Source organism: Geotrypetes seraphini, chromosome 18 (assembly GCF_902459505.1).
Source record: "Geotrypetes seraphini chromosome 18, aGeoSer1.1, whole genome shotgun sequence".
NCBI classification, from domain to species: domain Eukaryota; kingdom Metazoa; phylum Chordata; class Amphibia; order Gymnophiona; family Dermophiidae; genus Geotrypetes; species Geotrypetes seraphini.
The window spans coordinates 7,772,859-7,791,367 of NC_047101.1; the positions used below are offsets into that span (position 1 = coordinate 7,772,859).

The 18,509-nt window shown below is 43.1% G+C and overlaps 1 protein-coding gene across 2 annotated transcripts; it reads right to left on the reverse strand.

Annotated features, from left to right (window-relative positions):
* Positions 1–69: 69 nt before the first annotated feature.
* GNPDA1 (glucosamine-6-phosphate deaminase 1) lies at positions 70–18,157 on the reverse strand. Of its 2 annotated transcripts, XM_033927753.1 has the most exons (7): positions 18,065–18,157; positions 13,233–13,369; positions 11,609–11,710; positions 10,532–10,714; positions 6,205–6,389; positions 4,690–4,864; positions 70–1,617 (listed from the first exon to the last, which is right to left on the reverse strand). In XM_033927753.1, the coding sequence occupies exons 2-7, from the start codon at positions 13,354–13,356 to the stop codon at positions 1,517–1,519; spliced, it is 870 nt and encodes a 289-aa protein (XP_033783644.1). In that variant the 5' UTR covers positions 13,357–13,369; positions 18,065–18,157; the 3' UTR covers positions 70–1,516. The 2 variants fall into 2 exon arrangements, with proteins under 2 accessions (XP_033783644.1, XP_033783645.1); XM_033927754.1 differs by lacking the exon at positions 13,233–13,369 and having other exon boundaries at positions 18,065–18,146.
* Between the last annotated feature and the right edge of the window lie 352 nt (positions 18,158–18,509).

Here is an 18,509-nt window from a genome sequence, read left to right on the forward strand (position 1 = left end):
CTGTTCAGGTAATTAACTTATAAACCCCCTCTTTTACTAAGGCTGACGTGTCCATTATATTATATGGACGAACCCTGCTTCCAAAGCCTTCCATCCCCGTGGGAGTCCCGTTGGCTAGAGGGGGGTCCCTGTGGGAGTCCCGTGGGTTAGGGGGGGATTCCCGCGATCCCCATTCCCGTGCAGACCTCTAATTTGATGCTCAGAATCGGTAGTGAAAACGAGCACCTTGTTTGTGACTATTTCATAAAGACAAAGAAGCGGCTATGTGCTTGTAGAAAGTGATATCTAGTTGCCCTCTTAAAGTAGGCATCCTCTTACACAATTACCCTCTAAACCAGTGTGCCTGCAAACTTTTTAGCAGTCGCGGCACACTATACTCGGGGCTGCGGCTGCAGGACATCCGGAAACGCACGAACGTCAACGCGATGACATCACATTGACTTCTGCGTATGCGCGGAGGCCCTTCACATGGGGCCCTGAGCCTGCTCTCACTACGCCAGTGGGGGGGGGGAGGGGTGCCGAAGGAGGAGAAGTTCCAGCACAGGCAGACCGACTACAGGGCGTGCCTCTCGCCGCGAGCAGTCACCCAGCACCTGTGCATCTCCTCCTCCTCGCCGGCGTCTTGCAGCACACCCGAAATCACGCCTTGGCACACAGTTTGTGATACACTGCTCTGAATGCTCCATCTTCTGGGCTGATGCAAGGATCATTTGCGTTATGGTCACATTTTCTTGGAGTGCTAGTGGCAACCCTTCTGAAAAGCTATTGGAACAAACATGGCAAACTCTCAGTACATTTTACACCCTTACAGAACGACCAGACATATTCTGATTTATAAATATCCTGCTCTTGCACAGATCATATCTGTTTAGGTTAACCAGTACCAAAATTGTACAGATCAACAGTGGTTACAATCTCCTAAATACAGACTGAAGCTTTCCCTTCCAGCAGACAATGAGGCATAAGAAACCTTTTCTCGTAGGCGTAACACTGGTCTGTCTTCTCTTGATTTAAGATTAACACTGCCAAATTATAGCAGTGTGGTAAAATCCCTTCCATACGGCTTCCAATGTGAAGCATTTCTGTAAAGAAATTGTCAGCTAGAAGATGAGCATCAGACAGATGAAGGCGATAACTGAAGATACATATAAACCTGAATTTTCTAAAGGATCAAGTGTGCAAGAGCCACTTGTATGAATTAAATTTTCAAATAAGGAGTGTCTTATCTGTACAGAGATTTGGTCAATGGGAAGATACATAAAATACATATTTACCCCGTTTACTCTCTGCATTCCAATTGTTGGAAACATCTCCAAACATTTACCCTGTACAATATATTGTGATTCTACCGTTTCCAGCCTGAGATTACATTGTTAAAAAAAAAAAAACTGAGGGAAGACAGAATGTTAATTTTGAGAGTCCAGGAACACAATCTTGCCTTCAATTTTACCAGATTCAAAACCAAGAGAAATCTCTTTAACTGGACGACCTTGTGAACCAGGCTACGTCAAACTGCTCAGTCACTGTACGGCTTCTTTGCAGTGGGATTTATTTCATTCCCTTTCTCCTTCATGCTGTACAGAGGATCCACGAGTTTGTTGTGAACATGCATCAAACCTAAACACATGAAAAGAAGGGAAAAGTAAGGGCTGTACGTCCGGTAGCGCTATAGAAAAAATAGCAGCAGCAGTAGATCGCCTGTGAATCATGGGGCAAAAGGTGCAGATGTAGAAGTAATGGGTTCAAACCCAGGGACACAGAGATGGTAGAAAGGGATTTAAGAAGAAGAAAAAAAAAAGGATTGGCTAATAGAGGGGACTTCTAATGGCATCCACTAACCACAGTGCAACCACTTTGGTTGTGCCACAGAAAGGTGGTATTAGAGAATGATACAGTGACATAATTCATCACCGTTCCTGTTCCCGCTGATAACCATGGGAAACTGACCTGTATCATTCTTTAGTGTCTATCTCAACCTAAATCCTTCTACACCAGCAAGGCTTGAGGGTCAGTGGCTGGGCCCATTCATACTCTATTATGTGAGCCAAGTATAGGATAATGAACCCATTGTGACATCACTGATAAGGTTGGCTCTTATTGGTGGAATGAGACATTATGACATCACAATATCTGCTGTGGATACCAGAGACTGTCATTCTTTAGTGTCTATCTCAACCTCAGTCCTTCTACACCAGCAAGGCTTGAGGGTCAGTGGCTGGGACCATGCATACTCTGATTCTTATGTGAGCCAAGTATAGGATAATGAAGCCATTGTGACATCACTGCTGAGGCTGGCTCTTAGGCATTGGTGGAATGAGGCATTATGACATCACAATATCTGCTGTGGATACCAGAGACTGTCATTCTGTAGTGTCTATGTCAACCTCAGTCCTTCTCCACCAGCATTCTTCAATGCAAGGCTTGAGGGTCAGTGGCTGGGCACATTCATATTCTGATTCTTCCCTCTCTCCTTAAAGAATGACACGGGGATGGTTTCCCACGGTGACGAATTCTGTCACCGTATCATTTTCTAGGCGGTGTATCAAAGAATCTAACAAACGATGGGACTGACACGATGCAGAGATATCACCCCACTCCAGCCCTAGATCAACAAGGATTTCAGGAACAGCTTAATTGTAGCTGTATATGCATGGTGCCTTGTTGATATATAATCCTCCAGTCAGGACTAGTTTTGGATTTCTGGATCGAGTCTAACGTGATTCTGGGCAGTACTTTTCAAAATTAACAAAATTGACCTGCCCCAATCAGAATCTTACAGCAAATGGAAAAGATATCTTCTTAGTCGATAAATTCAAATATCTCAGTGTTTGTTGATTCGCACCTCACTTTTTCAGCTCAGTTGTAAAAACTGGTTTTTATGCATTAAGATCTTTATGAGCAGTTAGATCTTTCTTTGACAATAATAGCTTTCATACTCCGATTCATGCATTCTTCATGTCAAGACTCGATTATTGTAATATCGTTTACACCAGTCTCACAAAATATAATATCAGACGACTTCAAACGTTACAGAATACTGCCATTAAATTGCTAGGGTTTAAGAGCAAGTTCGACCGTGTAACACCCCCCCCTTTTTTTTTTTTTTTTTTACAATATCATTGGTTACTGGTTAGTTTTAGGATTCAATTTAAAATATTAGTACTTACTCATAAAGCACTTCATACGATGGAGCCTAGTTATTTGAACTCACTGACTCTTCCTTATATTCCAGGTCCTATATTAAGATCATTGCAAGATAATAGATTGGTCCTGTCAGCAGTTTCAAGAGCAAGACGGGAATTTACTCATCATAAGGCTTTCTTTTATTTAGCTCCCAGTCTCTGGAACCAACTTCCGAATAATATTCATTCTGAAGCAAATTTAACGGCTTTCAAAAAGAGTGTTAAAATCCTATCTTTTTTCAACTAGCTTTTGGAACAAACTCCTTTCTGGTTGATCATATTCATTAATTGTGAGATTATCAGGCATTCCTTACGTACACGACGAAAATGGTAGGAGGTTTGCACCAAAAGATGTACAAGGAGAGACTGGAAGCCCTGAATATGTCTACCCTAGAGGAAAGGAGGGACAGGGGAGATATGATTCAGACATTGAAATTCTTGAAAGGTATTAACGTAGAACAAAATCTTTTCCAGAGAAAGGAAAATGGTAAAACCAGAGGGCATAATTTCAAGTTGAGGGGTGGTAGACTCAAGAGCAATGTAAGGAAATTCTTCTTTACGGAGAGGGTGGTTGATGCCTGGAATGCGAGAGTGTGGCTCAAACCCATGCTGCTCCTTGTTACCCTTGGCAAGTCACTTAATCCCCCCCCCATTGCCCAGGTACATTAGATAGATTGTAAGCCCAACAGGACAGACAGGGAAATGCTTTGAATACCTGAGCTTCTCTGGAAGAACAGTATAGAAAATTCCTCATTATAGGTACCCTATATTCTCCGTATGCTACAATGTCCTCTTCACAATTGTACCCAGCTACTCTCTGGGGTCCGAGCATTTTCAATGTAATATGTAAAAAGTTAAGTCTTATACTGTAATCCAATGTATATTTTTCTTCTAACCAACTTGCACCTTTTAATCACTGACCGCTCAGTGACATCTTATCTATTTATACACTGTAATTCGCTGACTGTACAGCTTTTCTTCATTGTGAACCGCCTAGAAGTCGCAAGATTGTGGCGGTATAGAAAAAATAAAGTTATTATTATTATTACTGGGGCACAGCAGGAACAGATGATCCTTACAAGGAGCATTCTTTGGCCTTTAAGGTGGCACAGCAGGAATAGTTTTGGATTCGTGTTTGGAATTGCAAGACACCCTTGTTAATGGCTGGAGTGCAAACGTAGCAGCCACACCATATTAAGGACTGAGCTGTACTCGGCCAGTTTTCCTGCCAGGCGCACCTTACTGAAATAGATTCCACTACATACCACAGAGGCTGGAGACGTGGCCTCCTGTACTTGAAGAATTAACCTTCCTCTTCAGCATTTTTTTTGAACCTTACAGAAGCCACTTCAGCACATCGGAGACTAAGCTACCGATGTGATGGACATGCTACGAACAGTAACATTTTGCATCAGGCACAGGGAATTATGCAAACCATCTCGCCGAGCTAAGGGAACAGCAGTGGCTATAATTAGGATAGTTCTTACAAAGGTATTCTACTGCTTACCTTTAAAATATTTAACCGTCTTAACCCTTAACTCCAGCGTGGCATCCTCATCGCAAACGAAGACTGTGCATGGGTGCTGCTGGAAAGCAGAAACTGTCCACATGTGGTTCACACCTTCCTCGATTGCTTTGTACAAGGCAAATGCCTTGTGGGCTCCTGTGATAAGGATCATGACCTACAGAGCCAAGAGAACAAGGTCTTATGTCATCACTACAGTAAAAGCTTTTATTGTATTTAACCCTTTCAGGACCATAAGGATCGTAGGCCAATTTTTGTGGTTTTGACGACATTTTTATGGTAAAAAGGGCTTGCAGATGCCAAAAAATTGATTTTTTTTGTGAAATATCATTATTTTTATTTAAAAAAATCACACTTCTGGCTTATGGACAGTGTGGCAAGTGAATCTTCTCGTCAATCTAGCAACGACGCTAATGAATGAATGTCGGAACCAGTTTGTTTACATAAAGGCAGTATCCTATGGAATCCGTACATATCAAATTTAGAACTGTAGACTATCCCAATCAAAATTTATAGGATTTTAAAGTTATGGGACAAATATGTCCCTTGGTCCTGAAAGGGTTAAGGAAACAGATATAGGGCCTAATGGTTAGAGCTGCTGAGGTTGCAAGTTTGATCCCAGCACCACTCCTTGTGACCCTGGGTAAGTCACTTAACCCTCCATAACCCCAGGGACCCATTACTCCATTACTATTACATAGTTAGATTCTATTACATAGTTAGATTCTAAGGCCAGTACTGGGCAGACTTGCACGGTCTGTATATGGCCATTTGGGGGAGGATGGGCTGGAGAGGGCGTCAACGGCTGCGAGGGTGGAGATGGGCTGGAGTAGGTTTTGACGGAGATTTCGGCAGTTGGAACCCAAGCACAGTACCGGGTAGAGCTTTGGATTCTTGCCCAGAAATAGCTAAGAAGAAAATTTAAAAAAATTTAAATTGAATCAGGTTGGGCAGACTGGATGGATCATTCGGGTCTTTATCTGCCGTCATCTACTATGTTACTATGAGCCCGAAAGACAGATAGGGAAAAATACCACTTACGAATACCTGATTCAAAAAAAAAATGTACACCGCTCTGAATTTTTCCAAGACAAGGTAGTATATTAAATGCCCGTAAACATAAACAAAGCAATTTATTTGCTAGGTGCCCTGGTTCATGGAGCTGTGAAATGTCTGTGGAGGAGCTCCCTCAGCACCTCGAGGTTGCAAATTTGATTCCCACTGCAACTCTTTCCAACTCTGGGCAAATCCCTTGACATTTCATTGCCCCAGTTACAAAATAAAGTACCTGTCTAAAATAAATCACTTTGATTGTGTAAACCACACAGAACAAGTGGTATATAAGTTCCATCCCTCTCACTCTGTTTTCCCCCTCACCAAAGGGCAGTCTTCACAAAAATAGTCAGGCCAATACGTAAACAACAGCAATTCATGCAGTCAGTTTCGCAAAGGAAGTGGCACACGGTGTAAGGTAAGACCTTGCTGCCTCTTTCCTACCTCCCTAGCATCCATGACGGTACCCACGCCAACAGTCAATGCCATCGTAGGAACTTTGGAGAGATTGCCGTCAAAAAATCTGGCATTAGCTAGGATCGTGTCCATGGCCAACGTTTTCACCCGAGTTCTGGACACCAGGCTGGATCCTGGTTCATTGAAGGCTATGTGACCGTCGGGACCAATGCCTGGAGGGAAGGAAATTGAAGCCATGTTAGCGCAGAGTGATGCGGCACAAGAAATGAGAAATTTTGGAAGGAAGTTTGGGGCCATGTTCAAATATCGCTATCTATTAATACACCCTTGACATATGCTGGAGCTATTTTGAATATCTTTGATGAGTTTTGTTTTAAAGAGAAGTTATAAGAGACTATTGGCTATTTTGACAGCAGTATGGAAGGTCTCGGCATCATTATCGTTTCAGTTCTGGTGGAATTCTGTTTGTCTGGTTGGGAAACATGAATCAGTTCTTATGGAAAAGAGAGGTAAAAAAGCAAAATTTGATTAAATATGGCTACCGGTTAAAAAATTTGTGGAAAATAATAAGGTTAGAGATGAATAACATGGATATGAAAGTTTGAAAATGAGGTTACACTCTCTATATGAGGGGGGTAGGGTGGGGAGTGGGAATTATTTATTTTAGACTTATATATATCCCTTGCTTCCGTTACATTAATCGTTAAAACATTTTGAAGTCTATTCTACTGTCTAATCGTTTTATGTGGAAATGTTTTCAATAAAAAATATTTGAACTAAAAAAAAAAGAAACAGACCAAGAAACACACACAGAAGAGGAAGGTGACACGTTATGTTGGAAACAAAGACCAGTTGTCGACATTGGCTACGATACCGAAATATAACATTTTTTATTGCATCAATGTGACTTGCAAAGTTCTAAACAAATCTACTAGTCTGGAAGGATACCCAATTCTTTGTAAGATATGGGGCTCCTTTTACTAAGGTACGCTAGCATTTTTAGCGCTATGCGGCTAGAATTAATGCCAGCTCAATGCTGGCGTTAGCCTCTAGCGCACACTATTCCTTGCGCGAAAGCCCTAACGCAGCTTAGTAAAAGGAGCCCATGGTACCTCAAGAAAGACATGGAGGTACTTGAGAGAGTCCAAAGGAGAGCAACGAAACTGGTAAGAGGGCTGGAACACTACCCATATGCTGAGAGGTTGGATAGGCTGGGGCTCTTCTCTCTGGAAAAAAGGAGGCTCAGGGGAGATATGATAGAGACCTTCAGGATCATGAGGGGCATAGAGAGGGTGGATAGGGACAGATTCTTCAGGCTGAAGGGGACAACAGGTACGAGGGGGCATTCGGAGAAACTGAAGGGAGATAGGTTCAAAACGAATGCAAGGAAGTTTTTTTTCACCCAGAGGGTCGTGGACACTTGGAATGCGCTACCGGAGGAAGTGATCAGGCAGAGTACGGTACAGGGATTCAAACAGAGACTGGATGGATTCCTGAGGGATAAAGGGATTGTGGGATACTGAGAAAGCTAACCAGAAAATAAATGTAGAAACCCAACCAGGTCGTGCAGGTGCAAGACCAGAGGGCTAGGATTTTGATAGGAAGATAGGACTCAATTAGGAAACCAAGGAGGCATGGGGGCCCCTTCTGGTGATTTAGACAGGTCGTGACCTGTTTGGGCCGCCGCGGGAGCGGACTGCTGGGCAGGATGGACCTATGGTCTGACCCAACGGAGGCACTGCTTATGTTCTTATGTGTCTCTTACTGGGGTAACATAAATTATGCAAATGGTGAATAATATACCTGAGCTTTCCAACATCATATATGTCCCTTCACTATACCTAAAGTGGCATGTCTCATTCATTGCAAACTCTGCAAGGATTACAACATCAGTTTACCAGAAAAACACTGGGATCCTGAACCTGAGAGCTGCGAAAAATGAAGAGGTTATGATCACCTGGGACATCCTCATCCCGACTGATGTTAGAAAACCGGACAGTGATAACTTTGGATAATACGGAAATCTCAGTTTCACCTACAATGAGTCATTCTCGACTCCGTCTTTTAAACCCCAGATAGAATCAGTAGTTTCCAAGGCCTTTTTTAAACTATGGTTGCTCTGTAAGTTAAGGGATTTTCTGCCAGTAGATGACTTTCACACAATGATAATTAAAATTTGACCCCCCCCCCCCCCAACACTTGATTATTTCAATGCCCTTTACTTAGGCTTGCCAAAGTATGTGATTCAGGCATGCAGCAGGTACAAAATGCCGTGGCACAATTCATTGTAGGAGCTGCTAGATCGGATCATATAGCTCCAATTGGTTACCGATCTCCACTCGGATTGAGTTTTAAATGCTTTGCTTGATTTAGAAACTGCGACGCACTCAACAGCCGGCAGTGATAAGCAGTCTTTTAAATCCATATTGGCCAATTTGGACGTTCCGTTCCGATGAACAACTCTTTTTAGAGCAGGGGTGGGCAATTCCGGTCTTCAAGGGCCGGAATCCAGTCGGGTTTTCAGGATATCCCCAATGAATATGCATGAGATCTATTTGTATGCACTGCTTTCAATGCATATTCATTGGGGAAATCCTGAAAACCCAACTGGATTCTGGCCCTCGAGGACCGGAGTTGCCCACCCCTGTTTTAGAGGCTCCATCTTTGAAACAGGTTAGACTGGGGCAGGGGTGGGCAACGAGGGCCGCAATCCATTTGGGTTTTCAGGACTTCCCCAATGAATATGCATGATATCTATTTGCATGCACTGCTTCCCATTGTATGCAAATGGATCTCATACATATTCATGGAGGAAATCCTAAAAACCCGACTGAATTGCGGTCCTCGTTGCCCACCCCTGGACTAGGGTGTCATCACCACTCAATGTTTGCAGTTCAAGGCGTGCTGTTGTGGAATGCCTTGCTGCTTGAAGCAAAGAAAGCTCCATCTCCATTAAGCTTCAGAAAATGAATGAAAACAGTCTGGTTTGAGCGATGCTATTCAGTTTAAATGCTATTTGCACTATTGCTTCAAGATGCAGCAGCTTTTACGTTGTTTACTGTCTGTTCTATGATTGTGAAACTGAGATGTATGTTTTTAATTATGAATGCTCTTTTGTGACTCGCACAGAATTGTAGTATGTTGCAAGAAAGAAAATTTTAAATAAATAAATAAAAATTAAAGAGAAAAACACCAGAACGGCATTGATCCCAAGTGATTACTTGGTGAATCGCCTGATGATTCTCAAGTACCAAGTAGAGAATGACACGGTGGCTGTTACCCATGGCTAGCCGTGGGTAACTCGCCGAAACAGTGGGGGAAAAAAAGTGCTCACTGTGGGTATGGGGACCAGGCCATCCATCGCCCTGTGGAGCGGTGAATGGCCTTGTCTCCGCAGTTAAGGGAGGGAACGCGCGCGGTCACTGATCATGTGCGGCCCCCTCCCTCCTTCCTACTTATCTACTGGCCGCATCTAACTATCTCCCTCCCTCCCCCTTACCTTTGTGGCGCATTAGTGTCATTTGTGCAAGCTGCCAGAGCCTGCCTGAAGTCGTGTGCATCTGTGGGCGGAAGCGTCTCCTCTGATGCAAGTTCCGGTTGCGTCAGAGAAGAAGCTTCCGCCCGCAGATGCACGCGACTTCAGGCAGGCTCCGGCGGATTGACCAAATTACACTTAAATCACCATGAAGGTAAGGGGGAGGGAGGGAGATGCTCGGACTGCGGCGTGGAAAGGAACAGACGCTGAAGGGGGGTGGCGAGAGGGAAGGGTGGTGGTGGAAAGGAATGGAACAGACGCTCAGTTCCTTTACTTCCTTCATGAGGGATTCAAGCTGAAGACAGCTTGCACATGGAAGCACTCATTTCAATACCGGCACGATCACCTCTACCACATTGCAGTTCTCACCCACAATAGAAGTAGGAGAACAGGAAGTGACATCAGAGAGAGGAATGAGGCCAGCTGTGAACAGCAGGTAAGAGATGCTGCTGACAACCGGCAAAGACACGAAGAAGCACAGGGAAGGGGGTGGGAGGAGGGCGAAGAGGAAAGGTGCCAGGTCTGGAGTAGTCTGCCCCCCCCTGCCCCCCCCTCCTTACTATGTCGGTGGGTTTGTGTCCAAAGGGAGAAGAAAGAGTGCAAGTGTGTATTGTTAATGTTACCATACTATAATCTGATTTGTCTCCTATCCTCTGATAGCAGAAAACAATTTGAAGACCATTCAACAATCTTAATGAGTGCCAAATGCATCCTTTGTAGTTTGACATTTGCATCTGGATTGGGCATTTTGCAAGTAAGTTCCTAGCTGGATACCTTAAATTAAAAAAAATGAAAAGAATAAAATGAACATAGGTTTACCTCCAACAAAAAGTTCTATTCCACCAGCAGCTTTAATTTTAGCTTCAAAGTTGTCACACTCCACCTGCAGATCGCCCGCATTTCCATCCAGTATGTGCGCATTTTCTGCGGCAATGTCCATGTGCTTGAAAAAATTGTTCCACATGAAGGAATGATAGCTCTCTGGGTGATCCTGAGGCAGTCCTGTGACATACTAAACACCTATTATCTTTTGTATAAGCAGCATTAAAAAATAAACTTAAAAAAACACAAGTGTGCTATACAGTGCTGGGCTCTGAAAAACGTTCATATGTGAAGAGGTGCAAATTGCTTTGTGGGCCATTGCCTTTTCTTTCCTCCTCTAGTTCCATTAGAACCGCCTCTAGAGGGACCTATGGTACCATCACTCTTCATTCGCAAGTACCCCCGGCTTTCCTTCTATTCGTGAACACCCCCTCATCTAATCCAGCCGTAGTCAATGGCCATGAGTTCTGGGTGTACACAAACCAAAAAGGCAGTATACGAGTCCCAATCCCTTTCCTTTTTTACAGAAATAAATAATTGTTATTTTGCCCCTAGGTGTTATCTATAGGGGGCGCTTTTTCATTTGCATTTTCCATGCAAATATTTAATTATTTTTAAAACGAATAGATACCTTTTCTATGACCCGAACCAGCTAAAAGCTTTTTTGGAAAACAAATGTGTGGTAACGGTTCCAAGGGAGGATGTGAGGGAGTTGGATGTAGACACTTAGGTGTTTGGGAAGATGTAATTGATATTCTGTCTAGGTTCCTGGATTTAGTTTGTAATTGATTTATGCTTTATTGATGCCTCTTTTCCTTAAATTTCCTCTCATTGTATTGTGGGCTTAGGGAATTCTATTGTTTAAATTTAGGTCAGAATATTCTGGAAATTTTATTGTTGCAAACTGAATTCTATTTCTTGATGCATGTTAGTGCTGTTTATTTTGAAAAATGATAAATAATAATAATTTTTTTTTAAAAAATAGACAATTACAACACACTACTGAGAAAGGAATAATCTTTTGGCATAATGAACACTACTAGTGTAACTCATTGATTGCACAGAAAGGCTCACCTACGTATTCATCCATATTGAAGGTTTTCACATACTTGAACGAAAGATCTCCATTCTTGTGGTACTCAATCAGTTTTCGATAGCATCCTAGGGGAGTACTTCCTGAAAGTTTGAAAACAGTTAATGAAACGACACTCTTCCACTATTTCAAAGATACTTAATAGGTGGTAGAGGCAAATCAGTGATGGAGTTAAAAAAATGCATGGGAAAGACTCAAAGGATCCCTAAATAGAAAGAGATAGCTAGAACTTCATTTATGATGTGCGGGAATGGTGCTTAAATGGAAGCCCAGCAGAGGGAAAGTGAAGACAATGCCAGAGGGATTTCTACGATCTGTGTCCAGTATATGGCAAGAGAGACTGGGTGGGGGAGGAGAGGCTGGAGCTAGATGTGACGGTGACTCCAGAAAGGAGGTGTATATTCATTAGGGATATCCTGAAAACCTAGACCTACTTGCCAGCCATATTATGACATCACAATCTCAGCTCTGGAATGTTGCTACTCCTTGGGTTTTGGCCAGGTGCTGGTGACCTGGATTGGCCACCGTGAGAATGGACTAAAGGGCTTGATGGACCATTGGTCTGACCCAGTAAGGCTAGTCTTATGTTCTTAAGGCATGCGGCCAGATAAGTAGGTCTATCTTTGGTCATTCAACTTGGCCATCTAAGTGCGAGCCGCTGACCTTTGCCCTGGATATTCAATGCCAGAGACCCTGGGATTGAATAGCTGGGATCACTGCCAAACAAGGAGGAGGCGGGGCAGCTAGGCCGACTCTCGCGGTTCAACATAGGGTTCTTTGTAATTTGGAAGCATGCAGGAGCTACATAAACATATCAGAATATTTTCTCATTTCAAGGTTGGGTTATTTTTTTAGTCAACAATATACTACATTTACTATATTAAGATATTATTTACTAAAAGTACCATTTGTACAATAAGATCGATTTACATAGAAACATAGAACATGACGGCAGAAAAGGGCCACGGCCCATCCAGTCTGCCCACCCTAATGGCCCACCCCCTAACTACCTCCATGAAGAGATGCCACATGCCAAATAGAAACATAGAACATGACGGCAGAAAAGGGCCACGGCCCATCCAGTCTGCCCACCCTAATGGCCCACCCCCTAACTACCTCCATGAAGAGATCCCACATGCCAAATAGAAACATAGAACATGACGGCAGAAAAGGGCCACGGCCCATCCAGTCTGCCCACCCTAATGGCCCACCCCCTAACTACCTCCATGAAGAGATCCCACATGCCAAATAGAAACATAGAACATGACGGCAGAAAAGGGCCTCGGCCCATCCAGTCTGCCCACCCTAATGGCCCACCCCCTAACTACCTCCATGAAGAGATCCCACATGCCAAATAGAAACATAGAACATGACGGCAGAAAAGGGCCACGGCCCATCCAGTCTGCCCACCCTAATGGCCCACCCCCTAACTACCTCCATGAAGAGATCCCACATGCCAATCCCATCTTTCCTTAAAATCTGGCCCGCTGCTAGCCTCAATGACCTGTTGTGGAAGATTATTCCAGCAATCAACCACCCTAACACACTAACAGCACACATCAGTAAATCTAGTTCAGTGTGGTTGAATTTACATCTCTTACCCACCTGTGGGAAGCCCCAATGTGAAGTACTTATTTGGGCCTGGATTAAACTGGACAATTCGATTCCTAATGTACTTGGCAGCCCATTCACTGGCCTGGTCATAATTTTCCAGAATTATTAGCTTCATTATCTCTTGTCCACTTTAAAAATATATTTGAAAGCAAAAAAGTTAATACCCATAGACCAACAGAATTCACATACACCAGTCTGTCAAGCTTTAATTTAAGAAAAATGTATATAAGCAGACCATGATGTCAAAAATGTATCACGGGCAGCATAGGTGGTTTTCAGGAGATTTCTTGTCAACGTCTCAGGTTTGGTTTTCTTTTGCAAGCAGAAGGAAGCCTGTGCAAGTTCAAACCACCCAAACAGACATTGCATTGCCTTTTCATTCCTCCTCTCCTTTGCGCCTCTTTGTGAGAAACAAACGTATGCGAGTCCAAGCAAAACCGAAAGTGAAAGTACACTTGGAGCCTGAGGTTGGCCATTGTTGGAAACAGGATTCTGGGCTTGGTGGACCTTTGGTCTGTCCCAGTATGGCCATTTTTAGGTTCTTATCGACGCTTGCTTTTCTGCGCTTCAATATGAGACTCAAAAATTTTGAGTGCAATTTTTGAAAGGTCATATTTAAAAGCGCAGAAAAACAATGCCGACAGGTGCTTGTACTGTCAGTTTTGTCTGGACATGCACACAAGAATCGCACTTGCTGCAAAAACCCTTGTGCACAGGTGCCAGACACATTTCTCCCTTTGCTTTCGGTCTGTTAGTGCATAATATTTGTGCATCTTTTCCTTTGAACATCACTTAGCTATTTTTCTGTGCTTTTGTTGCACTAGGGGGTTTTTGCATTTTGGACTTTGACACCTGGTTCTGAGCATCAGCCCCTGTCACAATAAAGGTTTACAAGCTGTCTCTTTCAAAACCCTAAATACTAATGCACAGCACATGAACTACAGTACTAAACAATGATGTAAATAGACTTCTTGGGTCACCAGGCCGCCCAGTGGTATAAAATATTAAGTGGATTTACTAAAAAGAAATTAAAAACTGGTTTAAGAGATATTTGGAGCATTGCATCTCAATGGCCACGAATTTGGTCTTGGAGGATGAAATGTACGGTGTCTGCATCTATGAGACAAACTTGGTTTTTTCTGTTACATAGAGCGTTGTGGACCCCTGTTAGGTTGCAAAAATTAGATAGTTCTTTGTCTAATAGATGTTGGCATTGCCATCTGGAAGCAGGAACTTTAGATCATTTATTGTTTCATTGCCCATTTATTATGAATTTTTGGAAATCAATTTGGGACCAAATTAATAATTTATTAGAGAGCCCAGTGGCATTATCCTACAATACTGTGATATTTGGTATGGAAATGAGAGTAAAAAGTCAGATTTCTGCTAACAACAATAAATTATTACTAATAATGACTGGGGTTGCCATTCAGCAAATTACGTATAATTGGAAGGATTGGAAGAGATTAAATTATAACTTTTGGTGGAATTCTTTATGCCATATCTATAAAATGGAAAGATTTATTGCTTTACAAAGGGGATACTTTAAGAAATTTCAGGATGTGTGGAAACCATTAACAAAATATTGTAAGGATTAAGTAAAATTATTTCCCTTTTATCAGTTGAGGATATAGGGAGGGGGGTATTTTATTATTACATATATTATATAATAATGGAATATATGGATGGGAGGGAAGGGGAAGGGATAAAAATTTATATAATGTACCAATGATTGTTTATAAGTGATATATTTATTGTTACTGTGAATGAATATATTTTACACTTAATGTAATTTTGAAATTGAATAAAGAATATTTAAAAAAACCAAACAAACAATGATGGATGTATCAGTTTAAAACCAGCATTGTCACAGACACATTATTTCTTACTTGGGACTATAAAAAAACAAATCAACTTATCAGATTTTGTTTAAAGTTACATCAAAGCACCCTGTTTTACTGGTTGTCCTGTTTTACTGTTATAGAAAGGTGCCTGAGTTCAACACCCTTCTCAAGTGTATTTTATCTTGGGCCAGCTGGGCTGAGCATCCTCAGGAGTCTTAGCCACAGCCACCACCACCACCATCATCATCAAAGCAGTTTGCATATTACCATGTTTCCCCTAAAATAAGCCCTAGCATGATTTTTAGGGTAAGTCCTAATATAAGCCCTACCCCAAAAATAAGCCCTAGTTGAATTGACCCCCTGAAGCCCCTCCTGAATGTCCCCGACACTCCCCGATTCACTGGCAGCAGCTCTTTCTCCTCCCCCCATGTGCAGCATCTTTCCATCCCTCTCCTTCCCGTCCCGCAGAACCCTGCCAACCCTCCCGCCGCGAGGCCAACATACCTCCATTCCAAACAGCGGCGGCGGCAGCACTGAACTTCCCATCCCTCTGCCGCATCACTGATGATGTCATCAGTGATGCAGCACAAGGAAGGCCCCGGTGGGGAAGGCCGTGAGGCAGCCTGTTCGGGTGCTGCCGATTGGAATGGAGGTACGTCGGCCTCGTGGTAGGAGGGTCGTCGGGGTTCTGCTGCACGGGGGGGATGGCTTCATATTATCTGTACAGAATTAGTGAAGATCACCCACTGCAGTAGTCCTGGGATTTCTAGCACCAAACGCTAGCTTTAGTTGGGTTGCGACATCCCAAACACTGAGAGGGGCATAATCGAAAGGGACGTCTAAGTCCGTTTATGTCCAACTCGCAAGTCGTCCAAAGTAAAAAAAAACAGCTTAAGACACATTTTCAAAAAATACGTCCAACTTTTTTTTCGTTTCGAAAATCGCCTAATTATACGTCCTACTGATCTGATCGTCCAAGCTGCTAAATCATCCATCTTTATACCACATTTTCGTCCAACTTTTTGTCCAAGTAAAAAATGCCTAGAACAAGCCCTGTTGGACGTGGGAGGGGTCTGCAAAGTGATGGACTGAACACCCAGACATGCCACCTAAATAGTGGGGTACCTTACTGGGCAGTGCTGTGAACTTCACAAAAAGGGTGCCATGTAATCATCTCACTACAGTTCCCATAAAGGTCACGGTGAGCCCCCAAACCACCTCCAGAATCCCCTAGACCCACTTATCTACCACCCCAATAGCCCTTATGGCTGCAGGAGCCAGTAAAAAAAGAGTTTTGGGGGTGTATAGGGGAGTGTATATGTTTAAGTATCAATGCAGTGATTACAGGGGCTTATGGGCATGGGTCCTCCTCTCCATGGGTCTCTACCCACCCCCAAGATGACTTAAGCTGCCTCTGTGCTGGACGACTAGGCTTTCCTATGCTATGTTGCCAGGTGATGATGGTCTGGAGGCTGAATTTTAAAGGTGTGATTAATATTTTTATAGGAGTGGGGGGGGGGGTCGGGGATCACTGGGGTAGTGTGTGGGGGTCTGTATTATGTGTTTTCAGTGCTTATCTGGTGAGTTTAGGTGGGTTTTTGTGACTTAGACCATGTTTTACAACGGCCAACGTCCCGCCCAACTCCCGCCCTCGACACTCCTCCTGAAATGCCCCGTTTAGCTTTGGTCGTTCAGCAGCACTATGAAGGCCTAGGTCGTTTAGAAATACATCCAAAACCCGTTTTTAGCATCGGCACTTGGACGTATTTGGGAAATGTTCGTCCAAGTGCCAACTTAGGCTGGTTTTTGGACGGTTTTCTCTTTCGATTCTGAGCCCCTGAGTGTAACAGTCTTTTAAAAGTTGTCAAAATGGTGCCAGACACACTTCAGCACAGGCTTCCATTACAGTAAACAGGCAAGTGATTTATCCTTTGGAGCTATTTGGTATTGTAGTTACCTCAGAAAAGCCATCTGTTCCACAAAGATCTCAAGACTTTTTTTATTTCAGAAATGTTATGATATCTGAAATTCAGTTTGTTTAAGGATGTTCTGTAATTTGTTTATTTGTTAACCACTGAAAGCTCTGTGGCATACAAGAGCAATGCTTAGATTAGATTTAACGCAACACAATGAAATTGCTTTCGGGGCTCTGCTGCACGGGGGGATGGGAGGGAGAAAGATGCTGCACAAGGGGATCCCCTAAAAATAAGCCCTAGTGCATTTTTTGGACCAAAATTAATATAAGACAGTGTCTTATTTTCAGGGAAACACGGAATATAGAGGTATTTTCTTGGTCCCTAGTAGACTCACAAGTCACTTCCTCTAGTTCTCAGCCCACTGCACTAACCATTAGGCTGCTCCTGCACAGTGAAAGTGACTGAATTTAAGGCAGAGTATACAGTACTGTCCCTGCTATGCTGCAATAACTGGGATGGGTTGGGAGAAGACTTTTAAAAAGTGTGTGTATATGTGGAGGGGGTGGGGATGCAAATGAATGTTCATTGTATGAAATCACAATCCTGGTTCTGACTGAATCGATAGGTTGAAGGAGCAGGAGAAAATGCCTGGCCAATAAAGCACTGTATCAGTGGGTCCCAGCCCCCCTCCCCACCAGTCAGGGTTTTCAGGATATTCACTCTGCATGCACCCAAATAAGATTTGCATGCCATAGAGACCACGTGTGCAAATCTGCATTCATTGTTACCTGCCTGAAAGCACGACTGGCTGGGGGATCTATAGGACAATTTTGGCAACCACTACCCTAATCACTGATCAGCGTTAAACACCATAAATATATTCAAGAGTTAGTCCAATAAAGAAGTAGCAAAACTTCTCTCGGGTTTGTATAAAACTTTACAACTTCTGCCCGTTAAACACTAAGTTTGCACGGAGCTAGCTAACATCTAGCTCTGCATTACATTTCCATGCATTAAAAAAAAAAAAAAAGAAGAGAAGAAAGAGCCTTTTCTGTGGACTCACCAAGCCTAAAGCAACAAGCTCCCCTTCCTCTCTGCTCAACAGCAGCCAGTCATATGACTGCACAAACTTTCTGGGTTCCCGGAAACTGTGAAGCGTTCCAAGCCTCGCTCTAGCTCCCGGCCCCGCCTTGGAGGAAGGCTACGACTCACAATGAGGCTTGGAACACACAGTAAGCACTTCTGGAGTTGGAAACGTTGTAGGGATGGTAGTTTTAGCTTTTTTAAATAGCTGCTTCTTCCGTTGGACTAATGCAGGCTGAAAAGCGAGTCCTTCAAGAGCACGCCTTTATTTAACACAGTGTCTCGTCCAGTTTGGTGGTTTCCATTTGTCTAATTTTCCTTCCAAACGGTGCAGTTTTAGCAGAAATGTCAAGGCTGTGTTTATCCTGTGCTTTTTCCTGAATTGTACTGCTGAGGTTTAACGAGAACTTCCATCTGTACTGTAA